General features: G+C 38.2%; 1 protein-coding gene across 2 annotated transcripts in view; it reads right to left on the reverse strand.

The window, feature by feature from the left end:
* NDC1 (NDC1 transmembrane nucleoporin) overlaps positions 1-16,797 on the reverse strand; it is a 68,314-nt gene extending 51,517 nt beyond the window's left edge. Inside the window, exons 1-5 of one of the 2 annotated variants that reach the window (XM_006879703.1) lie at positions 16,741-16,797; positions 11,630-11,750; positions 8,824-8,920; positions 6,576-6,635; positions 2,666-2,804 (exon numbers count right to left, since the gene is read on the reverse strand). In XM_006879703.1, the coding sequence (XP_006879765.1) occupies positions 2,666-2,804; positions 6,576-6,635; positions 8,824-8,920; positions 11,630-11,750; positions 16,741-16,797 (474 nt within the window). Of the gene's footprint in view, positions 1-2,665; positions 2,805-6,575; positions 6,751-8,818; positions 8,921-11,629; positions 11,751-16,740 lie in introns of both variants that reach the window. The other variant, XM_006879702.1, reaches the window with a different exon arrangement.
* Between the last annotated feature and the right edge of the window lie 2,163 nt (positions 16,798-18,960).

Below are 18,960 nucleotides of genomic sequence, written 5' to 3' on the forward strand. Positions count from 1 at the left end.
TAATAAATAAAAGATGAATATCTCAAATTAGGGCCTTCTTTTATATTTACACTAGAGATTTTAGAAACTAAAGAACGGTAAAGAATTAAAGTATTTACACATAAAATTTTTTCTTACTATGTCTGCAGATGCTTATAAATACCATCCCAGTTGCTGCTAATTCCAAGTCACAGTAACTCCATGTGTGTCAAAGTGGAACTATATTACACAGGCTTTTCCTAACCGTGACCATTCAGATACAAATCAGCAGACCTTTTTCTAAGGTACTTTTGGGTGGTTGAGAACTAACAATCATTTGGTTAGGAGCACAACACTTAATGATTTGCACCAATCAAAGATTGGGCAAGCATCTACAGTATCTTATAAAGTGCTACCTATATACGAACACTTGAAAATTTACTACATACCTTTAATTTTATTTATTTATTCAATTATTTTCAAAGTGGAAATGTACTATCCCATACTGGATACACCACTCTATACTAACTTCAAAAAGAACACTGTTGTTGTTATGTGCCGTCAAGTTGTTTGCGACTCATAGTGATCCTATGTACAAGAGCCCTAAACCCTGCTCTATCCTGTGCCAACTTGGTCTCTGACCTGTATTATTTCTACTACAGCTCGCACCTCAAACATCCCTCACAGAAAGGTTAGAGAAAGAAGACTAAAAAATCAGGGGGCATTTCAGTAGCTACATAGAATGTCTAGGCTGTATCCTTTCTCCATACATATTCAATCTGTATACTAAGCAAATAACTGAAGAAACTGGACTAGAAGAAGATGAATATGGCATCAAGATTCAAGGAAGACAAATTAACAATCTGCATTATGCAGAAGACACAACATTGCTTGCAGAAAGTGAAGACTTGAATCACTTAATACAGAAAATTAACGACTACCCATCTTCAATATGGATTATATCTCAACATCAAGAAAACAAGCAGCCTCACGAATGGGCCAATAAGCAACATCACACTGGCACATTTCCCACTACATTCTTTGAGTATTTTATAAAAAGATTATCTCTTGGGAATTGGGTCAGGTGGGTCAGAGATGATGAGGTTGGCTCAACATGGCAAGGTTCAGAGCCACTGGTCATAGGATCGCTATGGGTTGTGGTCGATGGCACATAAGAACAACATACCCCTCAAAAACTGTATGATACATGACACCAAAATTAATAAAGATTTAACAGTTGTTACTGCTTGTTAAAAAAGGAAGAAAATTTCCTGATTAGCTTGGCTGTTTAATAAAGAAAATAAGTAGCAATCACCATCACATCACTTTATGGAAGTCAGAGAAAGAAGGAATAGGTCCAAGATCTTGCAGCAAGTTTGCAATTTCCTGACAATCTGCTCTATTTCCCTTAGCAACACATAACTCACAAAGGAAGACTATTTACTGTAAACCATGCATGTGCCTAAAGCTAATGACAGAAACTATGCTCAGTGTTCTGGGGATGCAAACCTACCCAGGCTGCAAACAAAGACAGTTATAGACTTGATGGAGGGGAAAGATCCAACACTTCAACTGCTCTTGCCAAAATCCTCACCTCTATTACTTCCAATACATTCACCCAAACATCCCTCTGTTCCAACGCTTCCCAGGATACAGAATAGCACCCAATCGGGCAGAATGAATAACTCAGAAAAATGCCTCAAATACATAGGGTCGCTATAAGTCACAAAAGACTCGATGGCACATAACAACAACAACAACAAAGACCAACAGCTGCAGTTAAAGCCAAGACTAAATATCACCATCACAGAACAAACTCTGATATTTAAAAATAAAACTAAAATCTTATACAAGTTAAGAAAAATGGTATTAAAATTTTACAAATCTGACATTACATGATAGTCAACTACTAGTCTGCTTCTCTGTTCACTCTTCTGTACATCTGTGATATTAAACAGATGGCCCTAAGTTCCAAAAATGCACCACCAGATGTGATTTTAAAAACCTAACTTAAAGATAGTTTAAACTGTCCTACACAAGATAGTTTTATTTAAAATGTCTAATTTCTAAATAATTTTATTTTAAAACTGTTGTTACATACCATAGAGTCAGAGCCAATTCATAGCTGACCCTTCAGTAGGTTTTCAGAGGCAATAAATCACATGGCAAGACATTACCCATCTTTCTCCTCCAGAGCAGCTGGTAGATTCAAACCACATGCTTTTGTGTTGGCAGTGCAACTCCTTATCACTAAGCAACCAAAACTCTTTGAAACTACAAATTTCCATTTCTCTAAGTCTTGCCTTATTCTGAAAAGAATTTGGGAACGTACTGACAAGTTCATACTTAAAAACTCTCAAGTTCAAAACTAAGCTAGCAGCCTCACAGCTACATAGAAGTACTCTAAGTCAATGTTATCATCTCCCTGGTCCTCCTGGTCACAGTACTTGACACTACTGAAACAAGGAGGAAAACAAGAGAACAAAGTGGTATTCCAAGCATGGCAGTGGTAACAGCAGCTTCAATTTTCATACACTACAGACCTATGCAATTCTCTCTTCTCTAGGTGGTATTTGAGGACCTCACATCTGATTTTTGATGATCAGATCTTGAATGAATCAGATGTGGTCAGTTATACATGCATACAAACGAGGCAATTTTAACTGTCACACTCTAAACATAAGATAATGCTCATTGGTTAACTTACCTGTATGATGGGAAAGGGAAGGTAATTCATGTTGTTGATAAAATACTGAAGGCTATAGCTATATCCCATGAATGCTCCAGCCAGAAGGGAAAAAAGGTGATGTTCATTTAAACAAGACTGTGCAGCAGGACTATCTAAGCTAAGGAAAAAAAAGTTATTTTAATTCAACAGTATCGGAAATCATGACAATCAATGGTTCAAAATTTCTGAAGGCAAAGCTTTGACTTTAAAAAAAAAAATGCTCCAAATTATAACAGAATGGTTTGTCTTAGGAAAGCGGGGTCAAATGATTCACAAAATCTTTTCCCTGGAGCATGAGAACTGACTTTTGTGTTAACCCTCCACCTCTGTTCTCCTAGAAATCTGGTAAGGGTAAAAATTCAAGAATTAGATTAAATAGCACTGCTTCTGGTTTACCAAAAAAAAAAAAGGGCAAAATCCTGGTTGGTAAACTCCATCTGGAAAAGTATACTGGCTCTAAGGTTATCACTGTAGTACACCAAGCTATCATTTTTTTTTTATTGTATTATTTTTTACGTGTACCATCAAATCAGATCTGACTGGTACAGGAGGAGATTGCCCCCTCCTTCTCCAGCAGAGCATCTGGTGGATTTGAACTGCGTACCTCTGGGATTGCAGTGCAGCGTCTTGCCACTAGGGCACCAGAGCTATCATCACTTCTATCTGAACTAGGAAGAATGAGAAACCAAAACACCTGAAAAAACTCTACCAACTGAAAGATTAGGGTTGAAAAGACTGGCATGGAAATCTACTTCTAAAAGATCACAGCCATTTAAAAAAAAAAAATCCTACAGCACAGCAGTACTCTGACACATGGGTGATTGATGGCCACTGTTTTGGTAAAGTTCTATGACTGGGCTTTCCTCTGTGTCCTCTCATTACTGGGTATCCCCAACTCCTTGGTTGGGACTCTCAATTCCACCTATACCTATGAAGCTGCTGAAAGACAATGGATCTTGTATAATATGAGGCTTTTAAACTAAGTGGGTCTCACAAGAATCAGATACTGATCTTTTCTTGTACCTGAACTGAGATATAAAGGTGAGGGCAAGACAATAGTTTCCAGATAGTGTGGAACCTATAAACTTCTAAAAGGACTATAAATTTTCAATATTTAGTTAAACCTAAGAAGTGCCCGGTGGGCACTGCTGTCTATCATCTTATGTCTTGCTTCCTTCTTAACTATGTGGTGAACCCAAGATCAAATTCCTTTGCAATTTTACTGAGAATCTCTAACATCTATTATCTGTGGTGCATAAAGCCGTTATCATAATTAAGTCAATTTTTCATGCATGAGGAAAAATTATAGACCTGCCATGCCATTGATCTCCATGACAGGTGAGACTTACGACTGACTGTATACTGACCTTGAACAATGATAAAAAGATGACAATTTTACTAGATACTCTTAACTAAAATATTAGTAAATGGATTAATTACAGGCACAAATCTTTTTATATCATTAATTTACTGCTACCTCCTGCTCATTAAACTTTTACTTTCACTTCCACTTGTGCTAAGACAGAGATGTGAAGAGAATTCATGATTCACCACAAGAGCAGTTGGGAGTTCCTCATTCACAGTAATCCTTACCCACCTAAGACTTTTATTATTGTTTAACAAGCAGTGTTCTTTCACTGAATTTACCAAATTTGGGGGGGGAAAACTCCCTCATACAGTTAATAGCTGGAGGTTAAAAGGAAATCACATCATTAGTTTTATTCATGTAGTATTATTCTAGAAGACAGTGGAATACAGAAACCCTATTTAACTCCACTAATTTTTCTGAGGATAAAATACGAGCCTTTCAAAGCCATGATTCAAGAACTGTGTAAGGTTCAAAATGATGAAAAGTATCCCATTGAAGGCAGTTACTTTTTTTTTAATGACCAGCTCATTTTTTTTATGTATATAAATTTTGTTTTATTTAAATTTATTATTAATTTCAGTAAGAATTTACAGAGATTTTGGATTTCTATTCATTCACTGCTGTACTTTTCTCCACTCCCAATCCTCCCCCGTAGTACACTCCCCTCTTGGAAAAGTAAAAGAAAATTTCTTTTATTGTTTTACAAACCCTCCCCCAGGTCCACTCCACCATGTAGCCTTCGCTCTAGACTCCTGTCATGACAAAAATACCTAATAACAGATCCCTTTTAAACAGTTTTCTCACTCATCTGTTTCAATACAGTACACATTATTGAACCCATCTGTTTCCTCCCCACAACCCCGAGGTCAGTCCTGTTTTACAACGGTGGCATCATGCAGTATTTGTCCTTTTGTGACTGAGATACTTCACTCAGCCTAATGTCCTCCAGAGTCACCCATTTTGAATAACATTGCATGAGTTTCTTGTTTTTCAATGCAGCATAGTATGCCATTGTGTGAATATACCATAGCTTCTCTATCCATTCGTTTGTTGATGGGCACTTAGGTTGTTTCCAGTTCCTTGCCATTGTGAACAAAGGCGCGATAAACATGGGTGTGCATATATCTACTTGGATGTCAATTATGGTCTCTTTGGGGAGTATTCCCAGCACTGGAACTGCTGGGTTAAATGGTATCTCTACTTGTAACTTTTTCAGAAAGTGCCATTCCACCTTCCACAGTGGTTGCACCATTTTACACTCCCACCGACAGTGAATAAGGGTTCCAGTTTCTCCACAACTTCGCCAGCATTTGTTGCTTGCTGTTCTGTTAAATTTTGCTAGTCTTACTGGGGTGAGATATCTCATAGTTGTTTTCATTTGCATCTCTCTTAGAGCTAAGGATTTTGAACATTTCATGTGCTTGTTAGCCATCTGAATGCTTCTGTTCATATCCTGTGCCCATTTTTCTACTGGATTATTTACCTTTATCTTGTTGTGGTGGGCAGTTTTTGTTTGTTTTTTTCACAGAGGTTTTGGATTTCCATTCATTCATTGCCGCAATTTTCTCCCTGCCCACCCCTCCCCACCAGCTCGCTTCCCCCTCCGAAGAGAAAAAAAAAATTCCTTCATTAGTATACGATTCCCACGTCCCTTCCCCCCACCCCCTACCCCGAGTACAGTTCTCTATGCAACCTTAATTCTGGATTCCTGTGCTAACCATAATACTCAATCATATATCACTTCTAATCTGTTCTTTCCCTCATCTATTTCAATACAATATACATAATTTATCCAGTTTTTTCTGTCATACCCCCACCCTGATGACAGACCCATTCTACAACAGTGGCACCATGCAGTATTTGTCCCTTTGTGACTGAGATATTTCACTCAGCATAATGTCCTCCAGGGTCACCCACTTTGAATAATATTGCATGAGTTCCTTGTTTTTCAATGCTGCATAGTATTCCATTGTGTGGATATATCACAGTTTCTCTATCCATTCATTTGTTGATGGGCCCTTAGGCTACTTCCAACTCTTTGCTATTGTAAACAAAGCTGCAATAAACATCGGTGTGCATATATCTGCTTGGATGGCAGACATGGTCTCTCTGGGGTATATTCCCAGTAATGGGATTGCTTTTTGTTTTATTCTTGCCATACATACTACTTGTTCTTCAAACTAAATGCCACCTCCTCCAATAAGGCAACTGTAAATTCTTTAAACTTCCTTCCTCCTGTAATATCCATGTCTTAATCTCCCAACTGGATCCAATTTTCAAAGAGCTTCTCCTCTAAGTTAATTGTCCTCTCATAAACCCAGCAGGACTTAGCACAGTGTCTTGTACATAATAAATGCCTTTAAAAAAAAAACAAACCCCAAAACCTCACATTTTTTAACAGTATCTTCTGTAGACATGCAGAAAGCAAAGAATGCTCATAAACTATTAGCTTATATAGGTCACCTCTGGCTTAGTTACTAAACAAAGTTCCTCAGGGGAAAATAATATTTCTATTATTACCTCTCAGAATCTGTGCAGGGAACAACAAGAAAACTGTATCGGCCCTTGGTTATCACGGCAGCACACCACGCCATCACCATCCCCATAAAAGCATGAACAAGTGAATGCATAACTTGCTGAGGATGAAAGATCTTTCCGACCAGTGCCAGTCTGGAGCAGGAAATGCAAGGCACAACTGCAAACAAAGCAAATCAGTGTGGTTTAAATAACATGCAGCATGTTCAGTTAGAGAACATAAACTACTATTTCTCATCCCTGAATAAACATTTCAAATATTTAGAAAGAAAGTCAATGTAAAACACAGTAAAGTCTGAGTTAAAATAATTTGAGAAAAGATCATACACAAAGAGAGAGAGACAAACACACACACACACACACAAAAAAAACCCACCAAAAACCAAACCAAAGAATCTAGAGTACAGAAAGAAATACTAAAGATAGCACAGTTAACAAGTTAACATTTTCATTTATTTTTTATTAAAATATCCTGAAAGCTCAGAGTACCTATCCAGGGACTCTCCTCAGTGCCATAAAAGTGTGAAGAACTATAAGATAAAGTTCTTGCCCTATAGCAAGTTATCTTCACTACAAGACTTGAAATTGTGAATATGTACTATCTATGAAAAATTAAACCACAAACTGTATAATTACTGACAACACTGTATTTTAAAATGTTGCCTGATAATTTTTAATATTTCCCTGATAATCCGAAAGTTTTCTAGAAGTGACAATCCTGGGTAAGTTGGGTTAATGAAGAATGTGTAGAACATCAACAACTTAATACACTTGGCAATACTCCCTGACCTAAGCATTCAGACATTCTTCCTTTAAAGCGCTCAAGATAAAGAGACTGTAAGAGATTGACAAAAATGTGAGCAACCGTAGGTGCTGAACACTTATGGGGGAAGAGGCTGCCATCCCTGTTCCCTGCCCATCACAAATTTTCCCCACCTCTAGAGGCTAACTTATTATATCTGTTTACGTCAAGCACACACATGTCACTAAGCCTATTTCCATGCTATACTTTCTCCTGAAAATATTCTTTTCCTTTTTTACCTAATACAACTCATCCTTCAAGACTTGACTTAGCATTATTTCCACAAGAAGTTCTCTATGATGTGTAAGTACAGCTGCTATATATTCCCATAGGATCCAATATAGTATAACTGAGTACATTTACTATTTACTCTGTCTCTTCATAACCATGATTCTCAGGAGACCTGAGACCATATTATTTATCCCTAATCTTTATACAATGCATGGTGCACAGTAAATATGTAAAACATACTGCATAAAGGAATGGGCCAAATAACGAGTCAGGCTTTAGGAATCACTCAGACCAGGGAGCCTCAGGCTGGTATATTTTATATTGATGGCCCAGATAAACAGAACAGTATGAAAGAATACATGCTACACACCAAGGAGTTCTCTAAGTTCCTAGTTGTTGTTAGGTGCCATCGAGCTGAATACGACTCACAGCGACCCTATGAACAATAGATCTGAACCCTTTCCTATGCTGTGCCATCCTCATCATCTCTGACATATTTGGGCCCACTGTTACAGTCACTTTGTCAACCCATCTTGTTGAGGGTCTTCCTCTTTTTTTGATGATTATCCACCTTTCCAAGCATCATGTCCTTTTCCAAGGACTGGCCCCTCCTATCAACATGCCCAAAGTACGTGAAATGAAACTTCATCATCCTCCCCTCTACGGAGCACCCTGGTCACAGGTGGAATAAAAGCAAACCACCAGTCAGTAGTTAAAAGATGAACTAATCAAAGGAAAGGAGCACTACATCTAGAATCTGGATTTGAAGTTTTATGTCTAGCAAGGAACTACTACTGAGTCCAGAGAAGGAATAGTGTTAAAATTAAAAAAGTTTTGTTAAAAGCTTTTATTGTACCATAAAGACAGACTACAGTCAGCAAGCGACTCAACGGCACATAACAACAACAACAACAAGGATAGACTTAAGCAATCTAAAGAAGAATACCAAGGAGAGAAATTGAGAGAAATAAAAAGCTACAAAGTTTCATCTGCTGAATGGTATCTTTCACACACACCATCTACTATTAAAAAGGCTAAATATTTTTAAAAAGAGAGTTACTAGCACTTATATATACTCTTAAGGTCAGACATTGAAATAATATTTATATTTACATATATTTGGTTAAAAAATACAGCCTTTATAATATACACACTTACAAAAGATCCTTGGCAAAACACACTCAAATGTACTCACCTGTATAAAACTCTACATTGAAAATATTTATTATCACTATTACAGCTGAAAGCAGCAGGAGGTAAAAGATTACATAGGAGCTATATAGGTCATTGAAACAATCTAAAATGCAAAGAGAGGTAAATCAGTAAAGTTTATTCAGTATGCAGTCATATTCACTATATAACAGGAAAGAGGTTTAAATTAGAAATTAAATTATAAGAAGTATCTTTTCTTCAAGAATTTACACATACATTGATGATACATCTTAAGACCTGCAGTGTGAGTTATTTCGACCTGGCTCTGGATACTCTAAAATTACACCAGGACCTCTTTTAGATGACACAGATGTTAACTTCAAACAAAATACTACCCTATATAAATATATCTCATCAAATGAAACCAAAAGCAACATATTTAGTAATAAACAAGAAAATTTATTTTTAAAATGTACTTACTACTTTGCCCCTTTAGCTAACGTTCAAAGAATACTTTTAGAAATAGCATCATGCTTAAATTATCCACATGAGCAATTTTTTAAAATACTCATGACATCCCTGTTAAATATACATGAACACTGTAGAGCGCTTCAATCAATATTCCTTTTCAATTTTCACAATGTATTCTAAACAAGGAGGTAGTTATATATCCGTATGTAGATGAATATCTAGAGATAAATACACACATACAACATATTCTACAAATTTGAACCAAAAAAAATAAAAACAATGAGGATATGTTTGCTGAACAGACCAAAAAGGAACAATAAAACTAATTATTTTTAAAACACAGTGCACTGAATAAAATTAATGAAGTATACTTTCTAAGCATCCATAATTAAACTACTCTATCCAAGAATTATACAGTCAAAAGAATGATAGGATTCATGTGACCGGATTAATAATGAAAAGAGTACAATTTCTCTGAAAAGGGTTTGTAAGGCAAAAGCTGAAGAGAGTAAGTAACATTTAATGGGGGAAACTGCATGAATCCAATCTGGAGAGACTGTGCTATCAGGATTAAAGAACCCATAGCAAAAAAAAAAACAAAACAGTTTCTATCCATAATGTCAATTCTGAACAATTTTTAAACACAATTAATTATGTATCCTGTAGTTGTGTAGATAGACAGCTACAATCAGTTAGTGATACAGACAAAAATAAGGTGGCTACAGAAACAGAGAGCTTCCTACACTGATTTAGGGGTTAATCCCATCTAACCTGTGGGAACCATCCATAAAGTAATTTTTATATATCTGCAAGAAAAAGAACATGTATTCACTCTTTAGCAGTAATTCTCTCCAAAAGTCACAAAATAAAGGTTTTATTCTTGAAAATTAAAGTCACAAAGTAAAGCTTTTATTCCTTAAAACTTATCAATTTTTTTATGAAAAATTTAAAGCATACTTCCTGCTTTCCAAAACAAGTGAATTTTTTACTGTTATTGATGAGAGGGAAGAAAAGGAATTCAAGAGTATTACTGCTTCTTAAGCCTTTAGCAAGATTCTTATAAAAGACTTGAAAACCTATTCTGGTCACATTCAGCTCTTTTTACTTTTTTTTTCAAGTTTAGAGTGTGACATAATTGAAAAGGATAGGATTTTAAGGGAAAGATCAGTGTTTAAATCCTACTTCAGGTACTTTGTATCTACAGATTATGTAACCTAACGTCATTAAAAATATAAGGCTATGACTTTATCTACAAGACTGTCAGATGTTCTTTGGTGCCATCAAGTACAACTCATAATGACCCTGTGAACAACAGGTCTGAACACTAACCTATCCAGTGACACCTTATGGTGCTTACATGGTGGCTGGTACACAGGATATGGACAATAATTAGCAATTCTTAGTACGAGCATTATGAAACAACAGTTATATTTTCATGAATTTAATAATTTTTTGATCCAAGCATTTTAAGAATTTAAGTATTTTAAGAAACAAATTTGTCTGCTTCAATATTTTTTCCTTCAACAGTATTAGTGTATTAACAGCATCTATCTTTCCTTTAACTCTTTCCTCCTTTTCCCTATTTCATTTTTTTCCCTAATAAGCCACAATATAGAAACAGTATATACACACCCCTCACTTATATACATGGTTAGACTCCAAAGATGATGCCATTATATGAAAATCAGCATTATGAGAGAATCAATGATAACTACATCACTGCCAATTATATCAGTACATAACTACCAACCCATTGAGAAGAATGGCCACCCAGTCAAGTGGACACATAACCTTAATCATCCTAGCCAGTGTTACTCTCAACTTGCACACTGGCATTCAACACTATCATACAAACATCGATAACGTGCAAAACAGATGTTTTACTATTATCATAAATGCAGAAAGTCAGTTAACAAAACCCATGAGTGAGAAGTAGGCATGTTCTTGATTTTAGATGTATTTATTAAAAATATATATAATTTTTTCTAGCTACAATTTTAAATAGATGGGATAGCTATTTCTTTAAAAAAAGAATGTCAATAAAGCTATTAAATGAAAAGCGAACATTTAAGCTAGTTTCATTTATGTGATTTCCTGATGATCTTTGTGCTTCTGTAATCATGCATGGTCTTTAACAGATTTATATTCTTATTATGATGAAAAGGTGGTTTATATTATGAAAGATGATGCCTTAAAATTATCACATGTGACATGTGCAACAGTGGAAAAAATTAAAACATTTTCAATATTTAAAAAATAAATTATCACATTTGAATGCTCTGGCATATTAATTATAAGTTAAAATAAGTTATTAGAAACATAATTGAAGTTTTCTCTTGACAAGCATGTCCTATATGATTTTCCTCAACTGAGTACCACTTACCTGACAGCCACTGTATGGGATGAAATAAATCAATGCTGCTAAAGATTATAAACACTGTGGTACAGATGGGCAGAAGCAGCACTGACCAAACAATACTTGAAACTATTCTCCAACCCAAAACCTATAATAAAACAAACAAAAATAAAAAGTCCTTAATAACAAACTCAGTAAATTATTTCAGTTATGCGAAACCTCACTCTTCACAGAGAGGGCACATTTCAAATGTTGTTGTTGAATATCGTTGAGTCAGAAGCAACCCATAGTTGACCCTCCAGTAGGTTTTCAGAGGCAGTAAATCACACAGGAAATTGCCCACCTTTTCCAGCAGAGCAGATAATGGATTGGAACCATGTGTCTTTGAACTGGCAGTGCAATTCCTTACTACTAAACCACCAAAAGCTCCCTTTCATATAAGATGTTATAATGTTAAGAATTAACAGTTACACTGAAATTCTAGAGCACACGATAAAACATAAACACAAATGGTCTGTACGATTAACACTATTACAAATCACGGGATCTTATAATTATTGGTGAGCTGATACGTGCATTCATCCAGAATCAAGTTCTACATCAATAAAATACTTTTTGATGAGAGGATTCTTAGTTTTATAATTGTATTTTACAGTCACTTACAACTGTCACTTTAGCCTTGATGATCATAGTTACAGTAATACTAAAAAACTAACACATTTCTAGGAAACTTCTACATACTTTAAGAAGTACAGGTAGCCTGTGAGTTTCTTGTTGAGCTGCTAAAAAAAGTCAGCAGATTGAATACACCAGCCATTCCAAGGAATAAAAATGAGGCCCTGATACCATTAAGATTTACAGTCTTGTAAATGTGAGAGGGTTGCCATAAGTAGAAATGAGTCAAGGGAAGCCCTGGTGACATATTCCATAGTGAATTTTGTTAGCAACCCAAAGGCCAAGCTTCTCTGGCAGTTCAAATCCACTCGTGGCTCAGAGGGCAAAAGACAGGCAATCTCTTCCTGTGCAATTTGCAGACTAAGATACTCAATGGAGGGTCAGCTGTGAGTTTTTGGTATACTGTAGAATAGCTGAGTCATTCAAACAGCTAACGTGTTCAGCTGTTAAGTGAATGCTCGGCAGTTTTCATTAAACCAGAAGCACCCCAGAAGAAAGGCCTGGCAATCTACCTCTGAAAAGTCAGTCCCTAAAAACACTATGGATCACAGTTCTCTGAAACATGTGATCATCATGAATCAGAATTGGCTTTGGGTGGTGGGGGGCGGGGAGGGTATGTGTGTGTGTTTGTGTTGGCATCCACTTTCTAAACAACGTGCCTCAGGAAACTCTATGAACCTTGAGAAATGATGATAGTTATAGAAAGGCTTCAGGCCTTTCATAGGTCGTTCATAGGAGTCTTGCTTGACTCAAAGGCAACCAAATATATATATATATATATATATATATATATATATACACACACACACACACACACACGAGTTCAATTCTTTCATTCATAGGGTCACTATGAGTTGTCTACAACTCGACGGCACTTAACAACATATATATATATGTTTCTTTTTTGCAATGTGTTTACAATCATTATAGACATGCTCTTTATTGACTGGATAGTCACGGTATCAAGATTTACTGTTGAATAAACACAGGAGGAAATACAAAAAACTTTAAAGCATGTTAAGTGTTTGGGTTTATGGATCAAAGGGAAAAATTTAAGACATAAAGGAGTTAGAAAGCAGTCAACTATAATAAGCCAAGACAGAGATTATAGAGTTGATATAAAAACAAGAGCAGTAAAATGAGAAAGAAAAAATTCCAGCCACATTTCTGAGGTAAAAGTGATAGGTGTTTGTGAATAATATAGGCAGTAGCAGGTCTGGTAACCTAGTGGTAAGCAGCTGTGCTGCAAATCTGAAGGCACATAGTTCAAATCCCATCAGCTACTCTGCTGGGGAAGGATTGGCAATCTCTCGTGATTTATCCCCTCTAAAAACCCACTGGATGGTCAGCTACAGGTCAGTTTCATCTTGACGGTGCAAAACAGCAGCAACAAGGAATGTTAGTGTTATTACGTGCCATCCAGTATGACCCATAGTGACTCTGTAACAGGTCTGAACCTTGATCTAGCCTGTGCCATCCTCACACTTCCTGACACACTAAGTGAGCCCACTGCAGCAGTTACTTGTCAGTCTACCGGGTTGCGGGTCTTCCTGTCCTTCACTCACTCTCTACCTATCCAACAATGATGTCCCTCTCCAAGGAACAAGATTTCCTAGCAATATACCCAAAATATGTGAGACAAAGCTTTATCATCTGAAGCACTCCGGCTGCCCTTTCTCCAAGACATATTTGCTTGTTCTTTTGGCAGTCCATGGTTTGTTCAGTGCTCTTCTCCAACACCAGAGCTCAAAGGAATCATTTCTTCTTCTGGCATCTTTATTTACTGTCCAGCTCTCTGATGCATAGCAAGTGACTGGAAAGACCATTGCCTGAATCAGATACATTTTAGCCCTCAAACTGACATCAATGCTCCGCAATAATTTGGAGAGGTCTGCCTGCAGACTTCCAGAGTGTAATGTGTCTCCTAATTTCCTGGCTGCTAGCACCAAGGTTGTTGACCATGGATCCAAGTAAGATGAAATTGCTGTTTCAATCTTTTTTCATCTATCAGTGGTAAAAATTTTTGTTTTCTTGATGTCGAGATGCAATTCACATTGAAGGCTGTATGCTTTGATCTTCTGAAACAAGTCCTCCGCACTTTCAGCAAGCAAGGTTGTGTCATCTGTGTAACAGATTACTGATGAATCCTCCCCTTACTTGATGCCACATTCTTCTTTACAGAGTCCAGCTTCTCAAATAATTTGCTCAGCATAAAGATTGAATAGGTATGGAAACAGAATGACACTCCCTTCTTAATTTTAAAACGAGTAGCATTCCCTTCCTCTGTTCACGTAACAGTCTCTTGGTCTAGATATAGGCTTCACATGACACAATTAAAGGCTCTGGAATTCCCATTTTTCTCCGCATTAGCCATAACCTGTTATGATCTACCCTGTCAAATGCCTTTGCACTGTCAATAAAGGCATTCTTCTGGTATTTTCTACTTTCAGTCAGGATCCATCTGACATCAGCAATGATATCCCTGGTCCCACAGCCTCTTCTAAATCCTGCTTGAACTTCTGGCAATTTTGTGTCTATGTCCTAGTCTAGCCATTTTTTTAACAACCTTCGGCTGCATTTTTGCTTGCATGTGATATGAGATTGTTAGTTTCCACACTCTGTTGGATCACCTTTCTTGAGGAAAGGAATATGGACCTCTTCCAATTTGTTGGCCAGATGGCTGTCCTCCAAATTTCCTAGCATAGACTGCTGGGGGAATCCAGGGCTGCATCTGTTAATTGAAACAAATCAACTGGTATCCCATCCATTCCTGGGCCTTAATTGGCAGTGACTTCAGGGCAACATCAACTTCTCCCTTCATTATCATTGGCTCCAGCTCATATGGTACTTCCTGAAATTTTTCAGTGTTCTTTGTTACAGTGATTCTGTGTATTCCCTATATCATCTTTTGGTGCTTTCTCGGTCATTCAATAAATTGCCCATAACATCTTTCAATATTGTGACTCAAGGCTTAAATATTTCAGAACCCTAAGCTTGAGAATTGCAGAGTAAGTTCTTCCCTTTTTATTCTTCAATTCCAGCTCTCTGCACATTCTTTGTCTTCTTGAGCTGTCCTTTGAAATCTTTCATTCAGCTTTTTCAGCATGTTTTCCCTTTGTTTTGGCTTCTCAACGCTCTAGTGCAATGTTCAGAGTCTTCTGACATCCTTTTTTGGTTTTTTCTTTCTCCTCTGTCTTTGAAATGGTCTCTTCATGGCTGATATCCTTGAAGTTATGTGACACTCATCAGGTCTTCGATCACTGGTGTTCATTCAATGCTTCAAACCTATTCTCAAAATGATTCTGAAATTCAGGTGGAATAGATTTAAGATCATCTTTTGGGTCTCATGGTCTTGTTTTAATTTTCTTTGGCCTGAATTTGAACTTTCCCATGAGTATTTATGGTCTGACACACAGTCTGCCTCTGGCCTAGTTTTGACAGCTGACATTGAGCTTCTCCAACGATTCCTTCCACAGATGTAGTCAATCTGATTCCTATATAGCCCATCAGGTGAAATCCAGGTGTAAAGTCACAGTTTGTGGTGGTTTATTTTAAAATTTATATACAATACATAAACTACTCAAAATGAAAAACGCAATCATTGTTTCCAGCCTCATTCCTGTCAATAAGTCTATACTTTCCAACTACTATTCACTCTTCATTGTTTCCAACTTTTGCATTCCAGTCACCAGTTACCATTAACACATCTTGATTGCATGTTTGGTCAATTTCGGACTGCAAGAAGGACTAAGAACTGAGAACCCAGAAATTTGGGGCTTAGATTACAGAGTAATGACAGTGCTACAAGGGCAGAAACACGATTTTAAAAAGGGGTCTTCTCCTGTCTTCCACAAAATGCAGGGCTGTAGATTCAACAACCTGAAGGACATCGATTCCATGATGCACACCTCCCTCTTAACTTCTTACAAAGTACACCTATCCTGGGTATCAGTCCCCAACCTAGTCTCTGCTCAATTCTCCCTCCCCAATTCTCAACTTTTTTTCCCATTTTTTATTTCTAGTTATCAGCACGTTCTTTCTTTGCCCCTCCCAAGTAGACTGCCTTTATATAGAACTCCTGCCCCAATTTACATTCAAGTCTTCCACCTTAATCTAACCAGCTCCATCCAAGGCAGAGTTCCCAAGGAAGAGAAAACCATGAATAACTTCTTACTAACACTGCCTCGGCAAATTCCTTTCAGGATTCCCTCCCAACCCGTAACTGGCTACCACTCCAGACGTCCCACACGCACATGCCCTGTAACTACCCTCCATTAAGGATGCGCTCTCTCCCACACCAAGGAAAATAACTCTGTAATCAGCTTCTAAGGGTACCAATCTCCCCACGCGACATCCCGACGACCGCCCCTCCCCCGTCCAGCGCGCAGGCGCGGACGGCGCCCGGCAGTCCAGCCAGACCCTAACGGCAGCCACGCACGTGCTACACAGGGTGCTGCACTCACGCGCCACAGGATGTCCCGCGACCCGCCAGGGAAAGGCCGGCTCCCAGGCGTGGCCATGGAGATGGAGACCCCTACTCTGCGAAGTGCAGAATACACTGCGCCCGCCCGCCACCGCTTTTCAAAGGGCGCTAGGCCCCAGGCGGGACCTGTTGGGGCTGCTTCAGGTACTGCCTGAGCGAAGCCTATGCTAGGCCCCAATCTGTCCCTCCAAAACTTCGTCTTGATGGGCTCAGCGGGCCAGAACCGCCCTACAGGAACGCTCCCCAGAGGCAGCTGAGACTCTGTGATCCGCCCTGTGGGTTTTAAAAAGTCCCTCCGAAGCAGGGACCGGCGGGGCGCCAGAAACTGTGTGTGTGTTGCTGCATGCTGGGAATTGTAGTCTCGTTGGTCCTCTGGCAGCAAATCCTGTCGTACGGAGCGTTGCATTCTGGGACTTGGAGTTCTCAAGGAATTCCAAAGAACAGCATGCTGGGAGTCGAAGCCCTCAAAAATTGTCTTGTGGGATATTGGGAGTTGTAGTTTTTTATAAAACTGATACTCGGTCTTCCCTCCCCCCCCCCTTTTTTTTTTTTTTCCCATTGCTGTGAGTGTAAGGTGTCAGTCAGGCTTCTACTCTTTAAGCTGGTGATTCAAATCCACGAGCCGGTCTGAGGCAGCAGCTCCTACCATAAAGATTTACATACTTGGAAACTTGATCGCCAGTCATTTTAAGTGGGAATGGACTTGTTGGCCCTGAGTTTGGGGGGTTTTGTTTATTGAATCTTCATGGAACAGTGATTCAGTCTGCCAACTGAAAGGCTGGTAGTTTGAACCCATCAGCTGCTCGACAAAAATGTGGCAATGTACAGCAGTAAAGATTTATGACCTTGAAAAGCACCTGGGCATTCTATTCTGTCCTGTACGATCCCTATGATATGGAACGGACATGATTACGGCAATTTCGGGGTGGTTTTTATTACTGTTACCATTCTTCTAGAAGGAGCCCTGGTGGTGCAGTGGTTAAGTAATAGTTGCTAACTGAAAGAGGGACCGTTCCAGTGAGTTGAGCTTCTCCGCAGGGAAAAAAAGCCTATTTGCTTCTATAAAAATTACAGCCTGCCTCAGAAACCCTATAGAGCAATCTACTCTGTTCTGTGAATAGAACTATAAATTGGAATCCACTCGATAGCAATAGGCTTTCTGCTTGGTCATAATCCTGCATTTAGAACATTTTTGGCAAAATAATTTGCCGACTTTTACTTAACAACTTTCAGAAAAGAGGTCTGGATGTGTAGTGTGTTACATGTTGGATTTCCAGCCTAAAAGATAGTAGTACAAATTCACCAGCTGCTCTACTGGGGAAAAAGAAAAAGTTCAAATAAATCTGAAAAGGGGAAAAAAAGAAGCCCACAGACTCCAGACCCCATAAACTCGAATCCATGGAGCAAACACGGGCAGTCTTCTCCTGTTTACAGCCTCAGAAACTCAATGGAGGGTCTCTAGAGTTGGAGCCGACTCAACTGTCATGAGGATTATATTTTTGTGAAGCTCTTGAAAGGGAAATCAAAGAATACTGTAGCCTTCTCTGCAATGAGTACTCATTAATTTGACTAAAATGAGGGGGAAGGGCATCTCCTTTCCTAGGGGTACATTTGGGTATTTTAAGTTGTGGTGTCTGGTTCCAGCTCTGCCACTTGGTAAGGATAATATCTTGATCTCTCTGAGCCTCCATTTCTTCATTGCTAAAAGAAGAGTAAAAGCAGGGGGAGGGGTGGGCAGGAAGGAAAATGTGCAACAAGGAGATTCAAAGTCTCTATAAACTTTCATTAAAATCTCAGTTGAAAAAATAAAAAAGAAAACCAAGAGTATAATGGTTTCCATGTTCTTGCGATGGTAAATAACACTGCTATGAACATTGGTGTACAAGTCTCCATTTGTGTCTCAGTTCTCATTTTTTCATAGTGTATTCAAGTAGTGGAATAGCTGGATCATATGAGATTTCTATGTTCAGCTTTTTGAGGAAGCATCAACTGTCTTCCAGAATAGTTGTACCATTTTAAAATCCCATCATCAATGTATAAGAGTTCCTTTCTTGCCACATTTTCTCCAACATTTATTTACTTGCTACCCTGTTAAACTTTGCCACTGTTACCGGAGAGAGATGGTACCTCATTGTGGTTTTGATTTGCATCTCTCTTATTGCCAGTGATTTTTTTAGCATTATGCTGAGTGAACTAACTC

This window comes from Elephantulus edwardii, unplaced genomic scaffold, assembly GCF_000299155.1.
Source record: "Elephantulus edwardii isolate Elephantulus edwardi_28Jun2011 unplaced genomic scaffold, EleEdw1.0 scaffold00005, whole genome shotgun sequence".
In the NCBI taxonomy this organism is placed as follows: domain Eukaryota; kingdom Metazoa; phylum Chordata; class Mammalia; order Macroscelidea; family Macroscelididae; genus Elephantulus; species Elephantulus edwardii.